This window comes from Candoia aspera, chromosome 7 (assembly GCF_035149785.1).
Source record: "Candoia aspera isolate rCanAsp1 chromosome 7, rCanAsp1.hap2, whole genome shotgun sequence".
NCBI classification, from domain to species: domain Eukaryota; kingdom Metazoa; phylum Chordata; class Lepidosauria; order Squamata; family Boidae; genus Candoia; species Candoia aspera.
Window position 1 is genome coordinate 24,816,384 of NC_086159.1, and position 18,723 is coordinate 24,835,106.

Sequence of the window (18,723 nt, forward strand, 5' to 3'; positions counted from 1 at the left end):
TAGCTGGATGCACATGCTTTCCATCTAGTATCTTTAGACCATTTCTCCCCTCTCACATTATGATAGGGATATATTCCACTGAAACCAGAAAAATACAGCTACAGTAGATCTTACATCAAATGTATTTTTTTCTTTAAGGCTAGTTATAGTGTGGACTTATGTCAGAATCACAGCTGAAAAAGACAAGGAAAAATCAGACTTCTCTCTGTCCATAAACATTGTCCCCCTCTGCTTAATAATAATAATAATGCTTTTAATTTTGCATGTCATGTTAAACTATATCTCTATTATTAATCCTGATATCTTAGCAGGTATAAAGGAGACAACAACTGAAGTTTGCTATTAGAGGGCATTATGATGTTTGGCAATAGAAAGGGATAACCTTAAATGTAAACTGACTTGGATATCATTAGCAGTATTTGAGTACTGGGAAGAGTATTATTTTCTTTTACAAGCTATGTGCCATACTGTAGTTGTTATGGAAATATTAGAAATAAGGGATCATCTGGATATAATTTATCTGTAACACAAAGCATTGCTGTGCATCTTACCTGCTTCTGACATGCAGATTGGAAAGTGATTCACTGCCTCTCTAACTTCACAGAAGCTGAGAAGTTGCCAAAATTTTATAAGCAAGTCAAAGAGTGAGAATTAGCCATAGAAACAATGTTCTTCCAGAGCATAACGTACGAAGAATGTCAACACAGAGAAGGCCTTTATGGAGGCTTTATCCTCAGCCTTAATAAGTGAAAATAAATTGTTGCTCACATGCACAAGTGACTTTTTAAAGTCTCAGAAAAGCTATCTTGTAATAATTCAGAGAATTGGATCTTTGTGAAAGAGAAACAGCTAATGGTACTGCTTCTTTTTAATGCAGCCTGAAAATGTCACAGAGGGATTCAGATGCCAAGGCACAGTGTGAGGCCACAGGAGATCCACAGTTTTATAGGGAAAAAAGAGTTTAGCTAACATGAAGGTGTTTCCTCCCTGCCATTGGAACATGGAAGTTACTAAACAGCATGTAAGACAGACACTCTCAAGGTTTTGCTGGATGTGAATTTGGTAATACACTGTAGAATATAATACAGTATGCAGTCATTTATTTACTTTGTATTGCTATCCCACTTTTCCCAACATGGAAAACAAAAACATCAAAAATAAATGTGTTGAGTAATAAAACAAAACTAAATGCAAGATTTAAAACATACCATAGCATTAAACTGATTGTAAAAAATACTTTTCTTAAATAAGTAGAAATCAATTAGTAATGCATGCTAGAATCATAAGATTTTCAAAGGCAAGAAGGATGTAAACTTGTTGGATTTTTTAAGTTTTATAACTACAGCACGGTGACACTTCTGAGAAAGTTTGGTTTTTGGTATCTGCCAATCAATACCTAATGGAAACTGCTAGATAGCAGAGAGTCCTGGAGCTCAGGCAGATTTATATAAATGAAAGATTAGCATAGCCTTTAAAGCTTAATGCAAAGACTTCAAGCCAGGGTGGCAATATATGAACTTCTAATTCCCACCAGGTATAGCTAATATGGCTAATCGTGAGGAATGTTAACAGTTGCAGTCCAACAAGATATAGAAAGCAATGGATTGCCCATTTCTGTTTTAAAAATAGGCATATTGGTGTGGTTGATATGTTGATATGTGATATCTTCTATTTACTCCTTTCACTGTTGTTGTTGTTATTTTTTATCCATTCAAACATGTCTGATTCTTGGGGACTGCCTGGACAAGTCCCTGAAGTTTTCTTGGCAAGGTTTTTCCAGAAGTGATTTCCCATTGCCTTCTTCCTAGGGATGAGAGAAAGTGACCGGCCCAAGGTCACCCAGCTGGTTTTGTGCCTAAAGTGAGATTAGAACTCACGGTCTCACAGTTTCTAGCCTGATGCCTTAACTACTGCACCAAACTGGCTGTATAGTGAAGGCATTTTGTACCATTTGTATTTTCTTGATTACTCTACATTTTTAGCATCTCAATAGTACATCCTAGTAAGTCAGATAAAAAAGAAATCTTGCTGGGACCATAGCTAGTTCCCATGTTTATGACTTAATGCCAGATTTTTGTGGAATACCCAGAAAACATGTGCAAGAACATTTAAAACAGTTGGATAATCAAAAGTTCAGACAAATGGTAATATTATTCATAGATGATTATGCTAATGTAAGGCTTCATTGTGGATGTACAATGAATTGAGAGAAGTAGGTAACATGTAAAACAAAGACTTGTATTTCTCTTTTACAGGGAGTAAGGCAAGTCAAATGCATATTTCTGATTTTAATATTTACTCTGCTGAAATGAAATAAAGCTTATGGAGTTTATAGGCATGCAGGCAGACAGACATTTAAATATGAATGAATTGGGTTTCTTCCGTTTTCATGATCCCCTCCATCTTTCCCTAATAAGCAGCAGCTTATTTCTATCTAATCCTTGCTAAAGGATACAGTATGAATATGTGCACATCCCATAAGCATGTAGATTTCAAATGGATCTAATGATGTCTGATCCCTCCAGGAAATCCCTGTCATTATGAACATTCTGTGCCACATCAGCAACATGATGGAAATAAAATGATGCAGGTGTTCACAGGTGGAGAAAAATGGAAAGACAGCAGCGGTGATAAGAAAACACAAACACACACACACAAATTTAACAGGAAGATTGTCCCCAAAGATACCAAACATGGTAAGACACCTGTACCCTGGCAAAGAGGTGGGTTCCATTACCAAAAAACAAAAACAAAAACTAAACACTAGCTTTTTTTGTTTCTAGATCCCAGAACTCCTTTGATATTTTTAAAACCCCATTTTACAATTATATAATAATATCCTGTATGCTAGGAAAGTCAGTTCATCCTATTTAGGAATCTTTCGAGAACTGATTTCAGATCTTTCACACTATGAACTGGAATCAGAAAAAAAAGTCCAAATAGAGGTGAATGAGGTTATGAAAGGTGGCTCAGGGTCAATCTGAGCTGGAATTTAGCAAAAGCAGACATCATGAGTAACTGAGAACCCCACCCATACAAACTGAATCTTTAATAGTTCCAAGTGGTGAGCATTTCTTTGCTTCAGAACCTGGTCCCCTCAAGGCCTGTCTCTTGCAACACAGTGCCCTCTAGCATAATACTCAGACACATTCCAAACTGACTCAGGAAGTGAAATCTTCTCAACAGGAAACTTGGGCTCCAGGTGCTGATTATGGTATGTCCTCCCAAAGTAGTATAGATACAAGGATAAGTATATTTGTCTGATTTGCTACAATAGTGCAAAACCACGGCAGAGAGAAGAATCATACAGTCGTGGTGTAGATTTTTCGCTGAACTCTCCCATATTATGACATCAGTGTTTCAGAATTGATGCAGGCATAGTGCTGTCTTTCCTGTGACTTTAGTTAACATTATTTTTTTATTTCTAGAGAAATATCCAGGATAGATAACAATGATATAGACTACTAACCATAAAATATTAATTGCAGCTTCAGTAAAGATATAAGTGAACATGAATCAAATCAATAACAGAAAAAATTAGGATGGACTTCCTTGCATTCTCACTGCAGATCTTCTCATCTTTGAAGCAATTTTTCCTCTCATACCTTAGCCTCAGTTCAGTGTTTTGTCACTACCACTATTTAATTGCGGTTACAGCTAACCATGGTATTTCAATTTACCTAAGATCTGAAACCGATATTAAACTAGATGAATATATGTGAATCTAGACGAAGTTTAACAAAATTCCTTGTAAAAGAGGCACTTGCTACAGGGTTGAAAGAGAGATGCTAAAGTGAAAGAACCATATGATTCCATGGCTAGTGCCAATCAGTGTACATAATTAAAATAAAGTCAATTTTATGTGTGTATCAACTGACATACTTGACAGCTGCAAGTCAAAGCACATCAATTTTGAGATGTAGGATGTCTGAAATTAACATGAGAACATCAACTTCAGCCATTGAACACAGCGTACGTGAATGTTTTGGCAAACTACCATAAAGCAGTTTTTTAAAACAAAACAAAACATCTACTTATGGTAAAAAATTGATCCATGTTGAGTTCAGCAGATGATTTAAGTTAGCATGAACAGAATGAAAATCACTGCTTGCTACTGCCACTTACATACAGTGTAATTGAAGTGCTGAAGTGAAGAAGTTTAAGAATTCCCTGGGTGCACCCTGATGCTGGCAATTATGTAAATTTTAGGTATATATTTGATGACATTACCGGTATTTTTAAAGGACTGATCTCACTTGTTTGAGGTTTTGGTCATCATCACACAAGATTTCAACTGTTGCGTGTGAAACAACCCCAGACAAACTAATATATGGTTAAAAAATGCCATTGGACGCTCTATGCCATTAACGTTTCCACTTTTCCATCATGTTTTTCAATGCTTTTTCATTTTGTGGAGCAGGGGTGTTGCACATTTATTCGGGGGTTTGCAAAAAACTCTGAGAGGCTGCTATGAGAGAAGCTATGTGAGGGAAGGACAATTGTAAAAAATGTAAACAAATGTATTTAAATCCCTCAAAGCTTCCCAGTCACCCTACCATCTGCTGCAATAAAAGGCCCCTGTGACTTGTGAAGGTGGAATGATAGCCTGTTGGCAATTTTACAGCTGGGTGTTTTTCCCAATAACTGTAATCATGATCATATGATTATATGTTGTTAACAGCAGTAGGATTAGGGGAAAGTGTGTGAAGGATGATAAGCTATAAACAATGCAAACACAAAGAGATTTTGGATGTTTGGGAAGAGGATACTGAATCTCTGTGGTAGTTGGCAGAATAATTGTTGGCTTAAGCTCAAGAGTTGGGAGATGGAAAAAGACAAAAATTCCATCAATGGGAAAATTTACTACTCCACAGACATTTTCTTACAAAACCTGGGAACTTAATCAAAGTGGATTAAGTCCTAGGCTTTATGGGGTTTCTAATAACGCAGAAGACAGTAAAAAAAACCCCAAACCTGATTCAGCTCTCCAAAACATCTCGAGAAAAAATGAGTCGGGAACCAATCTCAAAGTGGAAGAGAACAATGTTCTGGAAATATCTTAGTCTTCTAAAGCTCTGAAATGGAGCTTTGAAATCATAGGTAATGATCTAATGAGATAAGTAGTCCCCATTGATTTTTTCAGGGCAATAATGCTGTCTTGTTAGAGCTTGTATGTTACATTTCCCCTTTTTGTGGTTCTATCCCTATTATAAAGCTCCAGAGAGAAATAAAGCAAAAGAGCACAAAGAAAACCTCTGTATAAATTGCACCGAGCATTGCAGTTGCTAGAAACCAAGTATACAAGTTGGAAGTGCCTGCGAAGATGTGATAGGACTTTTCCAAGCTCAGTTTTAAACAGTTTACTTTATACACTCAGAGTAACCAAGAAACTAAGACAGGATATTTAGTGTATGAATGATTACCTTACTTAAAATCTTGTAACGAGTTTTTTCAGTGCCAGGGGAACATGCCACCCATTTTTCCACTAGCAGGTTGCTTATTGCTAAAATAAATATTAATATTTTCTATTTTTTTTCTTAAGGAACAAAAATAAACACTTGAAATGGAAATTCCTTTTCACCAACTCAGACTAAGTATTTGTTTATAACTATTATAAGTGAATATATGAGCACAAATGTATTTTGGTTCTATTGTTGAACTTTATTCTCAAGGAACTCTTTGAGTTGCAGTATTATAATGGGATTGTAGAAATAATATCAAATAAAATTAACTCCATCTCCAGTATATTACGATTTTTAAAATTCTTTAGGGAAACATATAATTAAATGGCTATAACACCATCAGAATATGTTTATCAAGTCTTTATGACATTTTCCACCAAAAACAGAGCATAATAACAGCTGCATTGTTATATCCAGTATCAGTTCAATTGACTTTCAATTATTCAAATAAACATTTTATTCAGAACCCATTATTTCCAAACATACAGTATAGTATGAGGCTGCAGAAGGAATGTGAATATATAATTAAATCCCCAAATCTTCACCAGCCCATCAGCTCTTACAAATCTGAAATAAACATTTTCTTCAGAAACCCTGCCTTAAATGATTGAAGATGTCATGAAATAGGAGCTCCTGATTGGTTACCAGTCATAAGTTGCTGTTATAATGATTCAGCTACATTGCAAAAAGATACATGGGGGAAATTTTGCCTGATTGCAAAGAATTTGAGTTACGAAGTTCCACAAGGTTCCGTCTTACCTCTTTCCATAAAGGTTGAAGCATAAATGAAATATCGTCAGTATGCTTCTGACACTCAGTTGCTATTTTAATTTGTAATCTGAACCATATTTACTCATGAAGCCAATCCTCAGTTCTAGCATGTACCTCTAAATACATACCTGAAGCATACTTTTTTTCTACCAGGTCATGTATTAAGATAATCAGATTATACCCTTTGTCAGCAACAGTAGAAAGAGTCTTTTACGGTGATGACTTTCCACCTTTGAGATGTCCTCCCAAAGGCATTATATTTCTTCTAGTGCTAGACTGAAATAGTTTTAATTGTCTAATTATTTGAAGTGATTCTCTTATCCTCTGTTGGTTGTACATTTACGATTTATTGTCTTTCTCTTTTTTTTTATTTTTTGGTAGTTTTAAACTGCAGTGTTGCACTCCTTGAAAACCATTTTGGATGGTGGTCAGTCTGGAACAGGGATACCTAACCTAGGGCCTGTAGGCCTACAGACTCTTTTCCTGGCACCTCTCACTTCCTATCCCAACTGACTTTTTTTTTCTTTTAGTCTTTTAATTCAGAAAATAAATGGGAAAGGCAGCATGCTGCAGAGCAAACTAAGGATCTCCAGCATCACCTTTATTCCCTATAATATATTGGGCCCCATATAGGCATCCTTAGAAAACAAAAATATTCAATGGCTGCTATTCTGTGTTTTGTCTAGATGCATGGACATCCATAGGCTTCTGCCGTTTTTATCAAAATGATTGTGCAGTTGAGCTATGAGCTCTATCCCTTTTGGATGTGTGCAAAGACATGATACATGTACAAAAGAGGTGAGGCTTGTGATTTTACAGTGGGATGCTGCTTTCATCAGACTCAGTCAATTAATATAATCTCCCCACCTCAGACACTGCTGTGTGAATATACGCCTATTTGCACATAGATAGCAACAGAAGTAAGTTTGGGCAGTAGAGAAGACCTTGGGGAACTAGATGGAGAGGTGGGAAGCAACTTCATCAGTATGCCCACTAATAAATGGATGTTTTGAGTTTAGGCCTGGTCACTATGGCAGCTGCTTTATCAATAGTCAAGCCTCCCCAGGCAGCTGTTTTCTAATGGCATAATGAATACAGTAAATAGAAAATCTTCTGGTTATTATCACACCATGTCATTGGGCTGAAATAGCTACTACATTTGACCACCTTCAAGCAATCAAACCTCTCAGACTTGCAATACTATCTTAGTTGTAAGAGGTTATACTATAGTAAAAAAAAACCCACTGATGAATATGGCTATATCTACTGTCCAGAAGTTATGTAGTATAATGAGGTGAGTATACAATAAATAAAATTAGCTTCTACTCAGACCTGTTAAATTCAGTTTTGATGTTATTCACATAATAACTGCAGATGTTGTTTGTTGTTGTTATTACATGAAAGCCATGTAGTCTGAAGCACCAATATTGCATGAAGACTTTCTTTTTGAATATTTTGGACAGAACACACAACAGAACACCCTGAATTAATAAAATAGTTTTACATCAAGGCAAGAACAAAAGAGATGCATTAAAATAAATGGCAAGACTGTCCACTATCTGAAGAGACTTATGAAACAATGAGAATTATAAATACAGATTCTGAAAGGAAATGGATCTCAGAGAGGAAGGAAATGAGATGGTTTATATTGGTTTTCCTGCTTTATTATTTTATTTTTTTAAAAAAAATATTTATTATTTCAAAATACACCTCACTTTTTCATCCTCAGGGTACTCAAGGCAGCTGACATAAACAACACACACAAACACACAGAGTCACACATTTAAATCTACAGAAGTTAAATATCCAATTAAAATACATAACCAATAGCTAAACGTTTCATCAAATGTCTTGGCAGTAGAGAATAATATCATTATACCCTATTCTTTATAGGGACGCGGTGGCGCTGCGGGTTAAACCGCTGAGCTGCCAATTGGAAGGTCGGCGGTTCGAAACCACGCGGCGGGGTGAGCTCCCGTTGCTAGTCCCAGCTCCTGCTCACCTAGCAGTTCGAAAACATGCAAATGTGAGTAGATCAATAGGTACCGCTTCGGCGGGAAGGTAACGGCGTTCCGTGTTGTCATGCTGGCCACATGACCTGGAAAATGTCTACGGACAACGCCGGCTCTAAGGCTTAGAAATGGAGATGAGCACCGCCCCCTAGAGTCGGACACGACTGGACTTTACGTCAAGGGAAACCTTACCCTATTCTTTATGCTACCTCGGTAAAGGAGCATATTTTATATTTTAAAAAGTACTTTACTTCTCTCTTAAGTAATTAAACCATGTTAGGCATAGTATTAGGGATAAATGATGGGAATGATAATGGCAGACCTTAGGAAACTGTAATGATGGTCCCCAAGTCTTGAATAACAGTCCTTGAGACTGCAATGATGGTCTCAGGATTGGGAATAATAGTACCTGGGATTGGATCAGTGGATCAGGAATTGGAATGTCAATTCTTAAGGCTGGAATAATGCCTGCTGAGGGCCTCAGTATTGAAATCATGGATACTGGGACTGGAATGAACGCTCTGTGAATGAGTGTCCTTGTCGGAGTGAAATGAAATCCCTGGGACTAAAATGATGGATCAAAAGTGACTTCTCCTGCCCCTACACAAAACTGGAATGCCATTCTGTGGGAGAAAGTAAAATAGTCAGGAACTGGAGGCTCTTAGGACTGAAATGATAGATTAGGATTTGAAATAAGTGGTCTCAGACTGGAATGAGGACTCTTCAAGCTTTTTGGATTGGACTGCCAGCTCCTGCTACTAAATGTGAGGGGGAAAAAAAACAAGCCTAGGATAAATGCCTGAGACTGAAATATGGCTATTGAAAGTAGAACAATGGCCCCTAGGAGTAAAATTATGGGCTTGGATCTGTAATTGTAATGACTGCAATTTTATTCTTAATAATTCCAGTTACATCTCTGTTTTCAATGAATTGTTTTTTTGGTTCCTGAAGTTGTCATTCCAGTCCTACATTTATCATTTCAATTCTTGGGGAAGTCATTCCACTTTCAGAAACCACCTTTGCACTCCCAGGCCACTCATTTCGATGATAAGAGCAGAAAAGCCAGACAGTTGGATCAGATGAGGGCAACAGCAAATGGTACCAGAGGCAAATTGTTTCCAATAGTGGAGATAATAGAGATCCCAGCCTTCTTATATAGCACATACTATATAAAAATTCTATATGTATGTGGGTGTACACACACACACACACGTATAAATATACACAAGAGCTGAATGAAAAGTAATGCCTCCAATTTTATGTCACAAACTTGTGGCAGTACTTAGAAGCTAGAAACTTGGATGGGTTCTTTTGCATCTGTGCTTTCACTTCATTTATCAGGAAGTTGCTGTGAGAAAACTTGTGTTGCTGTTGTTTGTGAAATGGAAGCCTGCAGTGAGTACTCATCAGTGAGCTTTAAGCAACGTACCATGATTGATTTTTGATTGCCTAAAGAATCTCTCCAATTGAAATTGACTACCAATCACAGGTTGTTTATAACTGTTAATGTGAGTAGTGTGTGTTGCTGGGCCAAAGGTATAAAAATTGTGAACCAGGAAGAGCTGATTTGTGCGACCAACCTGTGACAACCTGACAGCATCCAATGAGTTTTACATGAGAAGAACTGATGAACAGATTAGTCAAAGGGAAACTGCTGTCAAGCTTGAGAACATGTGGTCACATTACTGATATTTTTCAATGTCAGAAGTGTTGTGCAATTGGTTCCTTGCATGGTGATGGAAGAGATGAAAGCTTCAGGAATTGAAATTTGCTGGTAAATTGTGTCATGCAATGAGAATGAAGGCGAGGAACTTTTTCACACCAACATGACAGACAATGAAACATGGGCTCATCAATATGTCCCAGAAATGAAGCGTCAGTTCATGAAATATCATCACAAAGCTTTACCAGCTGGGAAAAAAAAAATCAAAACCTAGGCTTTGGCAGGACAACTTATGATTACTGTTTTTTGGGATGCAGGTAGTTTTATTGGCATGGATTTCCTGAAACATGATATCACCGTCAACCCAGAGTGCTACATTGCAACCCTCACATGATTAAATAGGGTTCAGAAGCACAAAAAGGATTTTTTTCTTCAACTCAACAATGTTAGGTTGCATAGCTCATGAACTGTCCAAGAGGGAATTGCAAAGCTGAATCTCACCATCTTACCACCCTCTGCCATACAGTTCAGCTTTGGCACTATGTGACTGCCAATGTTACCTGGAATTTTAGGCATCATTATTAGCATTTTGAAAAAGTGATATTAGCATTTTTACCATGGCAGTCTAGCCTTCTTTTCTAACTTTAGGAAAGCATATTTTTCTTCTGGGCCAAGGCCATTTCTTCTGGTATGTGAGAACTTGCCTTTTCAGCAACTATACAATAGGGAGTGTATTCTAGTCCTTGAATACACTTGCAAATACAAACTCGGCTGGGAAAGGGGGTGAAGTAACCCATAAATTTGCCACTTGTGGAATGTATTCTGTAATCAATGTTTTCTACTGTTCAAGTCTCACATGAAATCAGTGTCTTATTGTTTGATTTATTGCTTCCTGATGCATCACATATACCAGATGTATGTATCATTTGTATCTGTACCCTATAAAAAGACTTGACCCCCTTAATAAATGCTTTTTGCTTTGCCTGAATTACCTGGTCATTCGTATTTTCAGATGGGTGAAAAAGTCACTTTGCAAAATTAGTATCTCTCAAATTCAGGGACCAAGTTCATATCAGCTCCATGCAAAACTTGGTGCCTGAGTTTCAAGGCAACACCAGCTTTTCCCAAAATTGAAGAATGCCTTTTTGGGCATCTACTTAACTGAAATGAAGAGATGAAAAGGACTGTCAGGACCTGGTTGAAGAGACATAATATGGAGTTCTTTCATAATGTCTTAAGAAGCTTGTCCATCATTGGCATGGTGGTGATTATGTGGAGAAGGAAATAAAGCTGACAAAAGAGCTTATTTCAAGGATTATTTCCCTGTTTCATTTATTAAAATACCCTTATTTAAACTAAAGATATGGAGGGGGAAGCATTACTTTTCATTCAACCCTCATAATAAAGAGCCATCCATTAGCTGAGCTGAGAAACCAACTATTTTCCAGTCTGATTCTCTTTGAGGTGTTTCCATTCAGGATAGACAATAAAACACTATCAACAACTGCTAAAATGCCTTTCAGCCCTTTACAGCTGAATGGCACTTGACTGTTCTAAAATCTCTGATGCGAGTATTCTTGCTTTTCTTTTCCCCACCTTTTTTTCATTTTGTGTTGTAGCTTTTAGACCAAAATCCCCATGGCAGTATTTTAACCCGTAAACTGCTGTGAAGTTGAGGAATATTAATGTTTGAATAAATAGATAAAATATAGCCATTAGGACCAGCAATTGCTGGTTTCCTTCTCTTGCCTGTATTTGTCAAAGCTCCCTCTAACATGCCTCTTCATCCCTGCTTCAGCCCCATGCCTCTAGTCTCTACTTGTCCTTCCTGTTCCTCTTTTGTAACTGTCAACAGAAATCCTGCTTGTAGCCCCAACTGCCACATACAGAGAAAACAGAGAATACAGATTATTCCCTATATGGAACTGAATCCCTTGGTAGGACCCCGCCTCCAACCAGGGTTTTTTTTTTCTTTTTGGTAGCCTCTCCCCTTTTCCTGAGGCATGAGGTAATGCGGGGCTCCAATTGGTCCGGGGGGCGGCACCCCAATAGCCGTGTGGGGCGCGCTCAAGGCTATAACTCCCTGCAGCCGCCAAGAACGCAGAGGCGCGCACGCGAGTTGCTGGGGAGCTTCGAACTCGCAGAGAGAGATTCGAGCCCGCACTTTAATAGAAACGAACTGCGCAAAAAGTGCTGCCACATTTAGTGCGCTCGCCTCGCCGAAAAGTGGAAGGAGCGCCGGGACGAAGCAGAACTGCAACTTTTTTTTTCTTTCTAAAAGCATCCTTCTCTACTTCTGAAAAATTCTCCACGTGGGTGGAGACCATCGAGTAGGGGAATAATACTAACAGCAGTCGCGAGACAGTATGTCAGGGCGGGTGCTGAGCCTTTTCTTGCTGCTTTGCAGCTGGAGCCTGACTGAGTTGCTGGTCGAAGCTTGTACCTGCGTCCCAGTTCACCCCCAGGATGCGTTCTGTAACTCTGACATTGGTGAGTGTGGCGTTCCCCTCTCGCTAACTGTACGCGGCAGCTTGTTGGTGCCAAAGTATTCCTGATTGTCAGATTTTCGAGAGCCGTGTGTTCTCGTTTGAAGCACAGGCATGAGTTTGTCGGCGGGCTACTATTACACTCCGAAACGGGTTAGTTTTAAGCATTGAGTTGAAACGGCGAAAACACTGGCAAAATAAGCTGTTTGGGGTTGCTTTGCTAAATAGTTAACCAGCCTTACAAGTCTAAGCTATTCGCACTCATTTCTGTTCTCCTGCACGTATATGAATGGCACTCCTACTTTGTCCCAGTGGCATTATAGTTAAAGATAGCTGGAAAGTTCTGTTAACTTTGTGAGGTCAGGGGAGATTTTCTGGAAAAAAATAGAAAAAGTGAGTTTTAACTCAGCTACAGTCCTATAATGTCTATACTTGGAAGCTTGTCTGATTGTTTTTAGAGGATTCTGCTTCTAAATAGTGTTGTATAGTTTGCAGGCTTTAAAGATGTAATTTACAAGATAAAGTTATGTGCTAATACTACTGCTCCACCCAATGTATTTACCTGCAGGTCATAGATTAAATACGGGAAAGAATCTGAAATCTAGTTAAATATGATTCCTCTGTATATATGTCTAACCAATCTGTATGTATAAATACAACTAATGGGATGATAAAAAAAAAATTTCTGCACAGGTACTGCCTATGTAGATAGTGTGGTGTAGTGGTTAAGTGTTAGACTAAGGTTGGGGAGATCCAGCTTCAGGTAAAAGCTCACTAGGTGACTTTGGTACAGTTGCTCTTTTTCAGGCCAATCTACCTCACAGGATTTTTCTGTGGGAATGCTACGTACACTACCTTGAAGCTCTTCTACAAAAGGCAGGATATAAATCTAACACATACATTTTGAAGTCTGTTATGGTAACTTTCAAGACCATTCTGAGCATCAGACCCATCTGTTGATCTCCCTTCTCACCAGCAAAGTATTTCATGTTATTAACTCCTTCCCTTGCATTATGTTGTTGTTACTGAGGGATCTCAGCTGAAAGTTTTTGTCAACCCATTAGTTTAATCTTGAGTATGGTGGTTGCCTGTCAGGCATATCATACTGCAAATAATTTGTTAGCTCCTTCTGAGAGCATTTGCAAACTACAAAGCTTCCATTCCCCAGTTTCTCATAAAGCACTTTGAAGCTGACCTGATGACTTCTGTAGCCCTAAAAATGCTGAGACTGTAGAGAACACAATGAGTCAATCAGTGCATTCTCCAATAGAACAATACAACAATGTCAATCATTTTCCTGAGCAATTGGCAGACCTGGAAGAATCCCCTTACTCCCACCCTACAGGAAGTAAAAGACATTGTCAACAGGTTTTTTCCACTCAGGTTTTCAGTACATGTATACATTTGCCTTACTGTTTTCCAAAAATAAAATCTAAGCAGTTGCTACCAAGATTCCTGACTACAAAGTTGCCACTTCTCCTGTGATAGGGAGATGATAACATGTTATAATGTTTGCAACTAGGACTTTTCCCAATAGTTGGGGTATCATAGCTGTTTGTTGCCATGGTAGCTAGCATGGGAGAGAGAGGAAGATATATTCTAAACAATGCCTATGGAAAAGAAACAGAAACAGAATGTAATGCTTGGAGGCCAGGAATAATGGTAAGGCCAGTAGGACTGTCCACAAGCTCTACAGAATCACAGTATTGCAAAGAACATAGCAGTTTTGCTTCAGTTTCTAATAAACAGCCTAGGTGGGAAAAAATGTTTTGCTTTCAAAACTTAATTATAAAATCAGACATTTCTGCAGCTGGTTCCAAACTAGAACAAAATCCTTGTTTAAAGATTCCTCAAATGTCAGTCATTATAAAGAGGTCGAAAGAATATTGTTTCCTAATCTCAAAGTTGTGTTAGTTTCATATTGATGTAAAATCCTCCCAGAATATTTGGGATCCAGCCAACTCTATGTTTGTTCCCAAGCTAGTGAAATCTTTGTAAGCTTAATGGGAAGTAAATTGCATACATGGCATGCTGAAAGCATATGGGTGGAAGCATTTACATGGACTTAGACTATGAATAAAGCAAGCATGATAGTAGTTGTTTTTAGGTAAAAGAAGTTTGATATAAAATCAAAACTATGCTATAGACTGGAAGTCTCTGACACACCCATAGATTAGATGTAGCCCTTCTTTTCAATAGGCTGCTTGTGTGGAAGTACTTTATGGATATTTTCATTACTAACCTGAGTACTTTATGTGTGTGGCATTAGTTAACTTTTGGTTTTCAAAATAGTCACTCAGTAACTCCCATGGAAAGGTTTGTTTGTTTCTAAATGGAGACTTAGACTCTAGACAATGACCCTTATTCACGTCTAGTGTAGGTACCCTGTCAGCTGCTGAAAACCAATAAAATCATATATATTGAAACAGCTCCGAGAGCTGCAGTTTTACTTTAGTAGTATTAGACTAGAACATTCTGTCAATGGTGTTATATCAGAGGATGCACAAGGGTAACTGGGGCAGTTCAAAGTCCTCTAAAAGACTTTTATTATTGATGTTTTATTTGCTCTGTAGGAGTAGGCATGTCAATTCAGAGTCCACTGCCAAAAGGCAGCTGGCCTTTTCTTGAAAACATGAATGCCAGTTTGTCTTCTCTGTACCAGAAAACTTCCCACGTGCCCTTAATTTGCTGTGATATGTGACAATGTATGATCTTTTTAGCTTTAAAGCTATGGCTATGAATTTCCCACTCTACTTGTTTCTGTAGCCAGTGAATGTGGGAGATAAAAAAGAACAAGATAGAGCTATTCTACTGGGAAGTATGGAAGAGAAAAATAAAAATATAAAAAAGGAAATAATGTAAGCAGAAGGGACCACAGGGAAGTCTAATGATAAAAGCATTGCATCAATGTAATGCAAGCTTTGCCACTTTTGTACATGTGTTCTGACATTGCATACATACAGTATATGAAAGGGGCAGAGCTAATGTCATGTTGGCATGACACTGCTTTTGTAATTTTGACAACACTTCCTAATCCTGTGGATGTCTCTGAATATAAGTGCAAATGGCTTGAAAGTAACTGTTGGCATAACTGCTTCTGGACTTCACTGTTTGTCTTAAAGAGAGAGTCTTGAAGATACAACACTTTCCATCTACATTGATATGGAATCACAACCCTTTAATGTTTGTGGCAAAGCATGTATCTTCTTTGAATAAACTTTTTGCAAGTGGTCCAACTATCTCTGTGATGTATGGAGAGTCTACTAATTTGTGGTTGCCAGCCCATGAAAAACTAGTATTCCCATACTGGTTTTTTTTCCCTTCATACTGTACTAAAATGTTTCTGTGGTCAATATTTGCTACACATACTGTGGTAAGTTTAACTATGGCTTGTTGAATAAGCCATCATATCCTTAGTCATGCATTTGTATTAATACAAAACCAACCAAATCACATTATGACATCTATGTGAATCCAGTTTATAAAGTTTTCTAAACTGAAATTAAAGGCACCTTGTATCTAGCATGAATACACAGGAACACTAAGGCATGTAGCCATCTCTTTCACATGCTAAGTTGGTGTAATATAGTTTAATTCTATCTAGGATTATTTTATAGATCTTTAACCAATCTTTAATCTTACTGCCTTTTAAACCAGCAAAAGGGAAATGATTGCATATAGCATGTAAAATGTTCATAGTGACCTATATGTGATTTTAAATTTACTGCATTAAGCAAAGCAAGAAAATAGTTGTATCCAGATACAGTAACAAATCATCCTAATCACCTGGTGTTATCATCACTTCTATGATGTTAATGATGTAAGCCAGGGCTACACAATCTTTTTTTACTTGGATGCAGGGTCTTTGAGCCCTTGTGATATCCCTGGTTTTGAGGGACAATTTGAAACAGAGTGCTATCTGTGACCCAGGCCACCTAGTTTAGCTAAAAATTGCACTGCTGAAAATTGACTATTTTGCTGCCGAATTTTGGTGTTGTGAACTAGAGGCACTCGGCAGACTGCAAAATGGTGTCTAAAAGAGTTGTATTCAGCCTGTAGATTACTTCTTTGGTGTCAGTAAATCACCAACAGGTGGATTTCTGTTAACTCGGTGCCATGTTTTTCACTATGCTACATTTTATTTTGAAATACCAGTTTCAGAATCCTATTTACAGATGGAATTAGAGGTGAATTGGAGCTTAATGTATCCTTTAGAGAACGGTGTATGAAGCAGCAGCAGAATTTCTAATAAGTGGTTATTTTTGATCCTTCATTTTGTGGAACACAAAGTTGTGAAAGCAAGGTCTTCCTTAAGCCACCAGCCCTGCCAGCACCTCTTTAGTAAACACTGCCATTCTTTCTTAGAATCAAAAGGGGAAGAAGCTGATCCAAATTTCTAGCTGATGAAGAGTTAAATGTTTCCATGGAGACTTGTTGCAGTTTGGTACTTTATTTAAAGCAGACTAAACTGCATGCTGGTTTATAAAACAAGTAACTTTTTATAGCTCTTCAACTCTGACAAAATACATGTCTTAAAGGGAGGAGTCAGTGCCCCAAGGGGTTGATGCTTGAAACAGGGTTGCCAGGACAGATCTATTCATAGTTCTCTTTGCAAGTAAATACAATGGCAAAATAGAATCCTTGAAAAGGATTTGCTGCATTTTATTTTAAAGGAAATGCCAATATGGTTTCAGAAGGAAAGGAAAGAAATGCCTGAACTTGAAAGAAACAGTTTGCTCAAATTCAGCTACTATTGTGCAGTCACTCCTTTTATTTTTCATTGTGCAATCCTATCCTTGAATTAACAGTGTCTAGGTAAAGATAGGATTACTGCCAAATCTTTTATACTGGAAGAGCAAAAAGATGAAAGTATTTTGTACAAATGCATCATGAAAGTTAGTCCAGTCCTATTTACACAGCATCAGGGTGGGGAAATGGGTGTCTATACCAACCATCCCAAATCTGGCACCAATCTGGAGGATACTAGGTTAGCTACTGACAAGAAGGAGCATCAGAATAAGAAAGAGTGTGCTTATCCTGCTGGCCCTCATAGTCAGAGAGCTGTGATAGCAACAGGATTATTGTGAAGAAATACCTGCCCACTTCCTCAACTGAGAACCAATGACAGCTGATGCCCAATTGCCTCCTATTTCTCCCATACAGCGACACAGAGTGATTTAAAACTGCCATCATTTAATATTGTTTTATTTGTTACAGTGGCTCAATTCACACATTGTGCTAAGCCATAGCATGGTTTGTTTGGTTTTGGCTTAGAATGTTATATGAATCCAGCCATGTTTTCTGGCATAGCAGGTTAACCAAACTCAACAAATGGTGATTTATTCAATTAAACTAGGTTTAGTAAACCATAGTTTAGCTTGAAGTATGTCTCCTGTTCAATGTATTGGTAAAATTGCTGTAAAGAAAGTTGTCCCTAGCTCCTTCCAGGTTTTCCTTTCTTGATATAACTTCATCGGGCTATATAGATTGCTAAGGGATTTACTGTCTAGTTGCAAACTGCTAATTTGATGATCCAAATTCTACTTCCACCTTTCTCTGGTGGACTTTTTGATTTGGCATATGTAGTTTATTTTAGGGTGCATATTGGTTATTTCTGTTTCCCTATGGAATTATAAACTCCCTAAGCTACAAAATCCATGACTAGAAGTAAGGAGATTTTGCCGAGGGCTAATTCTTCTGTGCTTATATTGTATTCATTTACTCTGAAGTCACCTGAGTGAGCAGCTGCATCAAATGAATTGGCTGAATGCAAGCCCCTTGAGGTCTTAGTAACAATGCAGCTGCATTGACCCAAGAAATGGGGCTTCCACTAAGCTAGCCAAGTTTTAGAGACTCTAGGAAGGGAAAGTTGAAGCTTGAAGGATAATTGCAGTTCTATAAGATATTTATTCAGAAGTTCCCCTGGGTACAGAAGGGATTGTTCCTAAGTAAGTATGTGTAGGATTGCTACCTCATATATCCCTTAAGAAGGTAGGAGCTGCCTACTTTCATGGGGGAGAGTGCTCTGAAATACCGTCATCACAACAGAGAAACAATGCCTGTTGGCCTCTATCTCCCTTACATCAGGAATGTAGAGAAGTACTAACAATTCTCTGGGAACTTTGCAACTGGTGGGGCAAAACTGGGTGGAAGAGGAGACCTGGAGATACTTTAGTGCCTCTAATGGTAAAAAAAAAAAAAGCACTTTAGTAGGCAGCCAGTGTGGAATCCAGAGCACTGATGTCACATGCTTATGTTGGCATATAAGTCGCCAACAACTGGGCATTACTGGATGCTCTTCAAAGGCACAGTGCATTGTAGTTATCCAG

General features: G+C 38.0%; 2 protein-coding genes across 2 annotated transcripts in view; one reads left to right on the forward strand and one right to left on the reverse strand.

Moving 5' to 3' along the window:
• SYN3 (synapsin III) overlaps window positions 1–18,723 on the reverse strand; it is a 182,237-nt gene that overhangs the window by 94,637 nt on the left and 68,877 nt on the right. The gene's annotated exons all lie outside the window — the stretch shown is intronic.
• The window catches only part of TIMP3 (TIMP metallopeptidase inhibitor 3), a 39,632-nt gene continuing 32,807 nt past the window's right edge, over window positions 11,899–18,723 (forward strand). Inside the window, exon 1 of the mRNA XM_063309435.1 lies at window positions 11,899–12,398. Coding sequence (XP_063165505.1) covers window positions 12,275–12,398 — 124 coding nt within the window. The 5' untranslated portion in view covers window positions 11,899–12,274. The remainder of the gene's footprint in view (window positions 12,399–18,723) is intronic.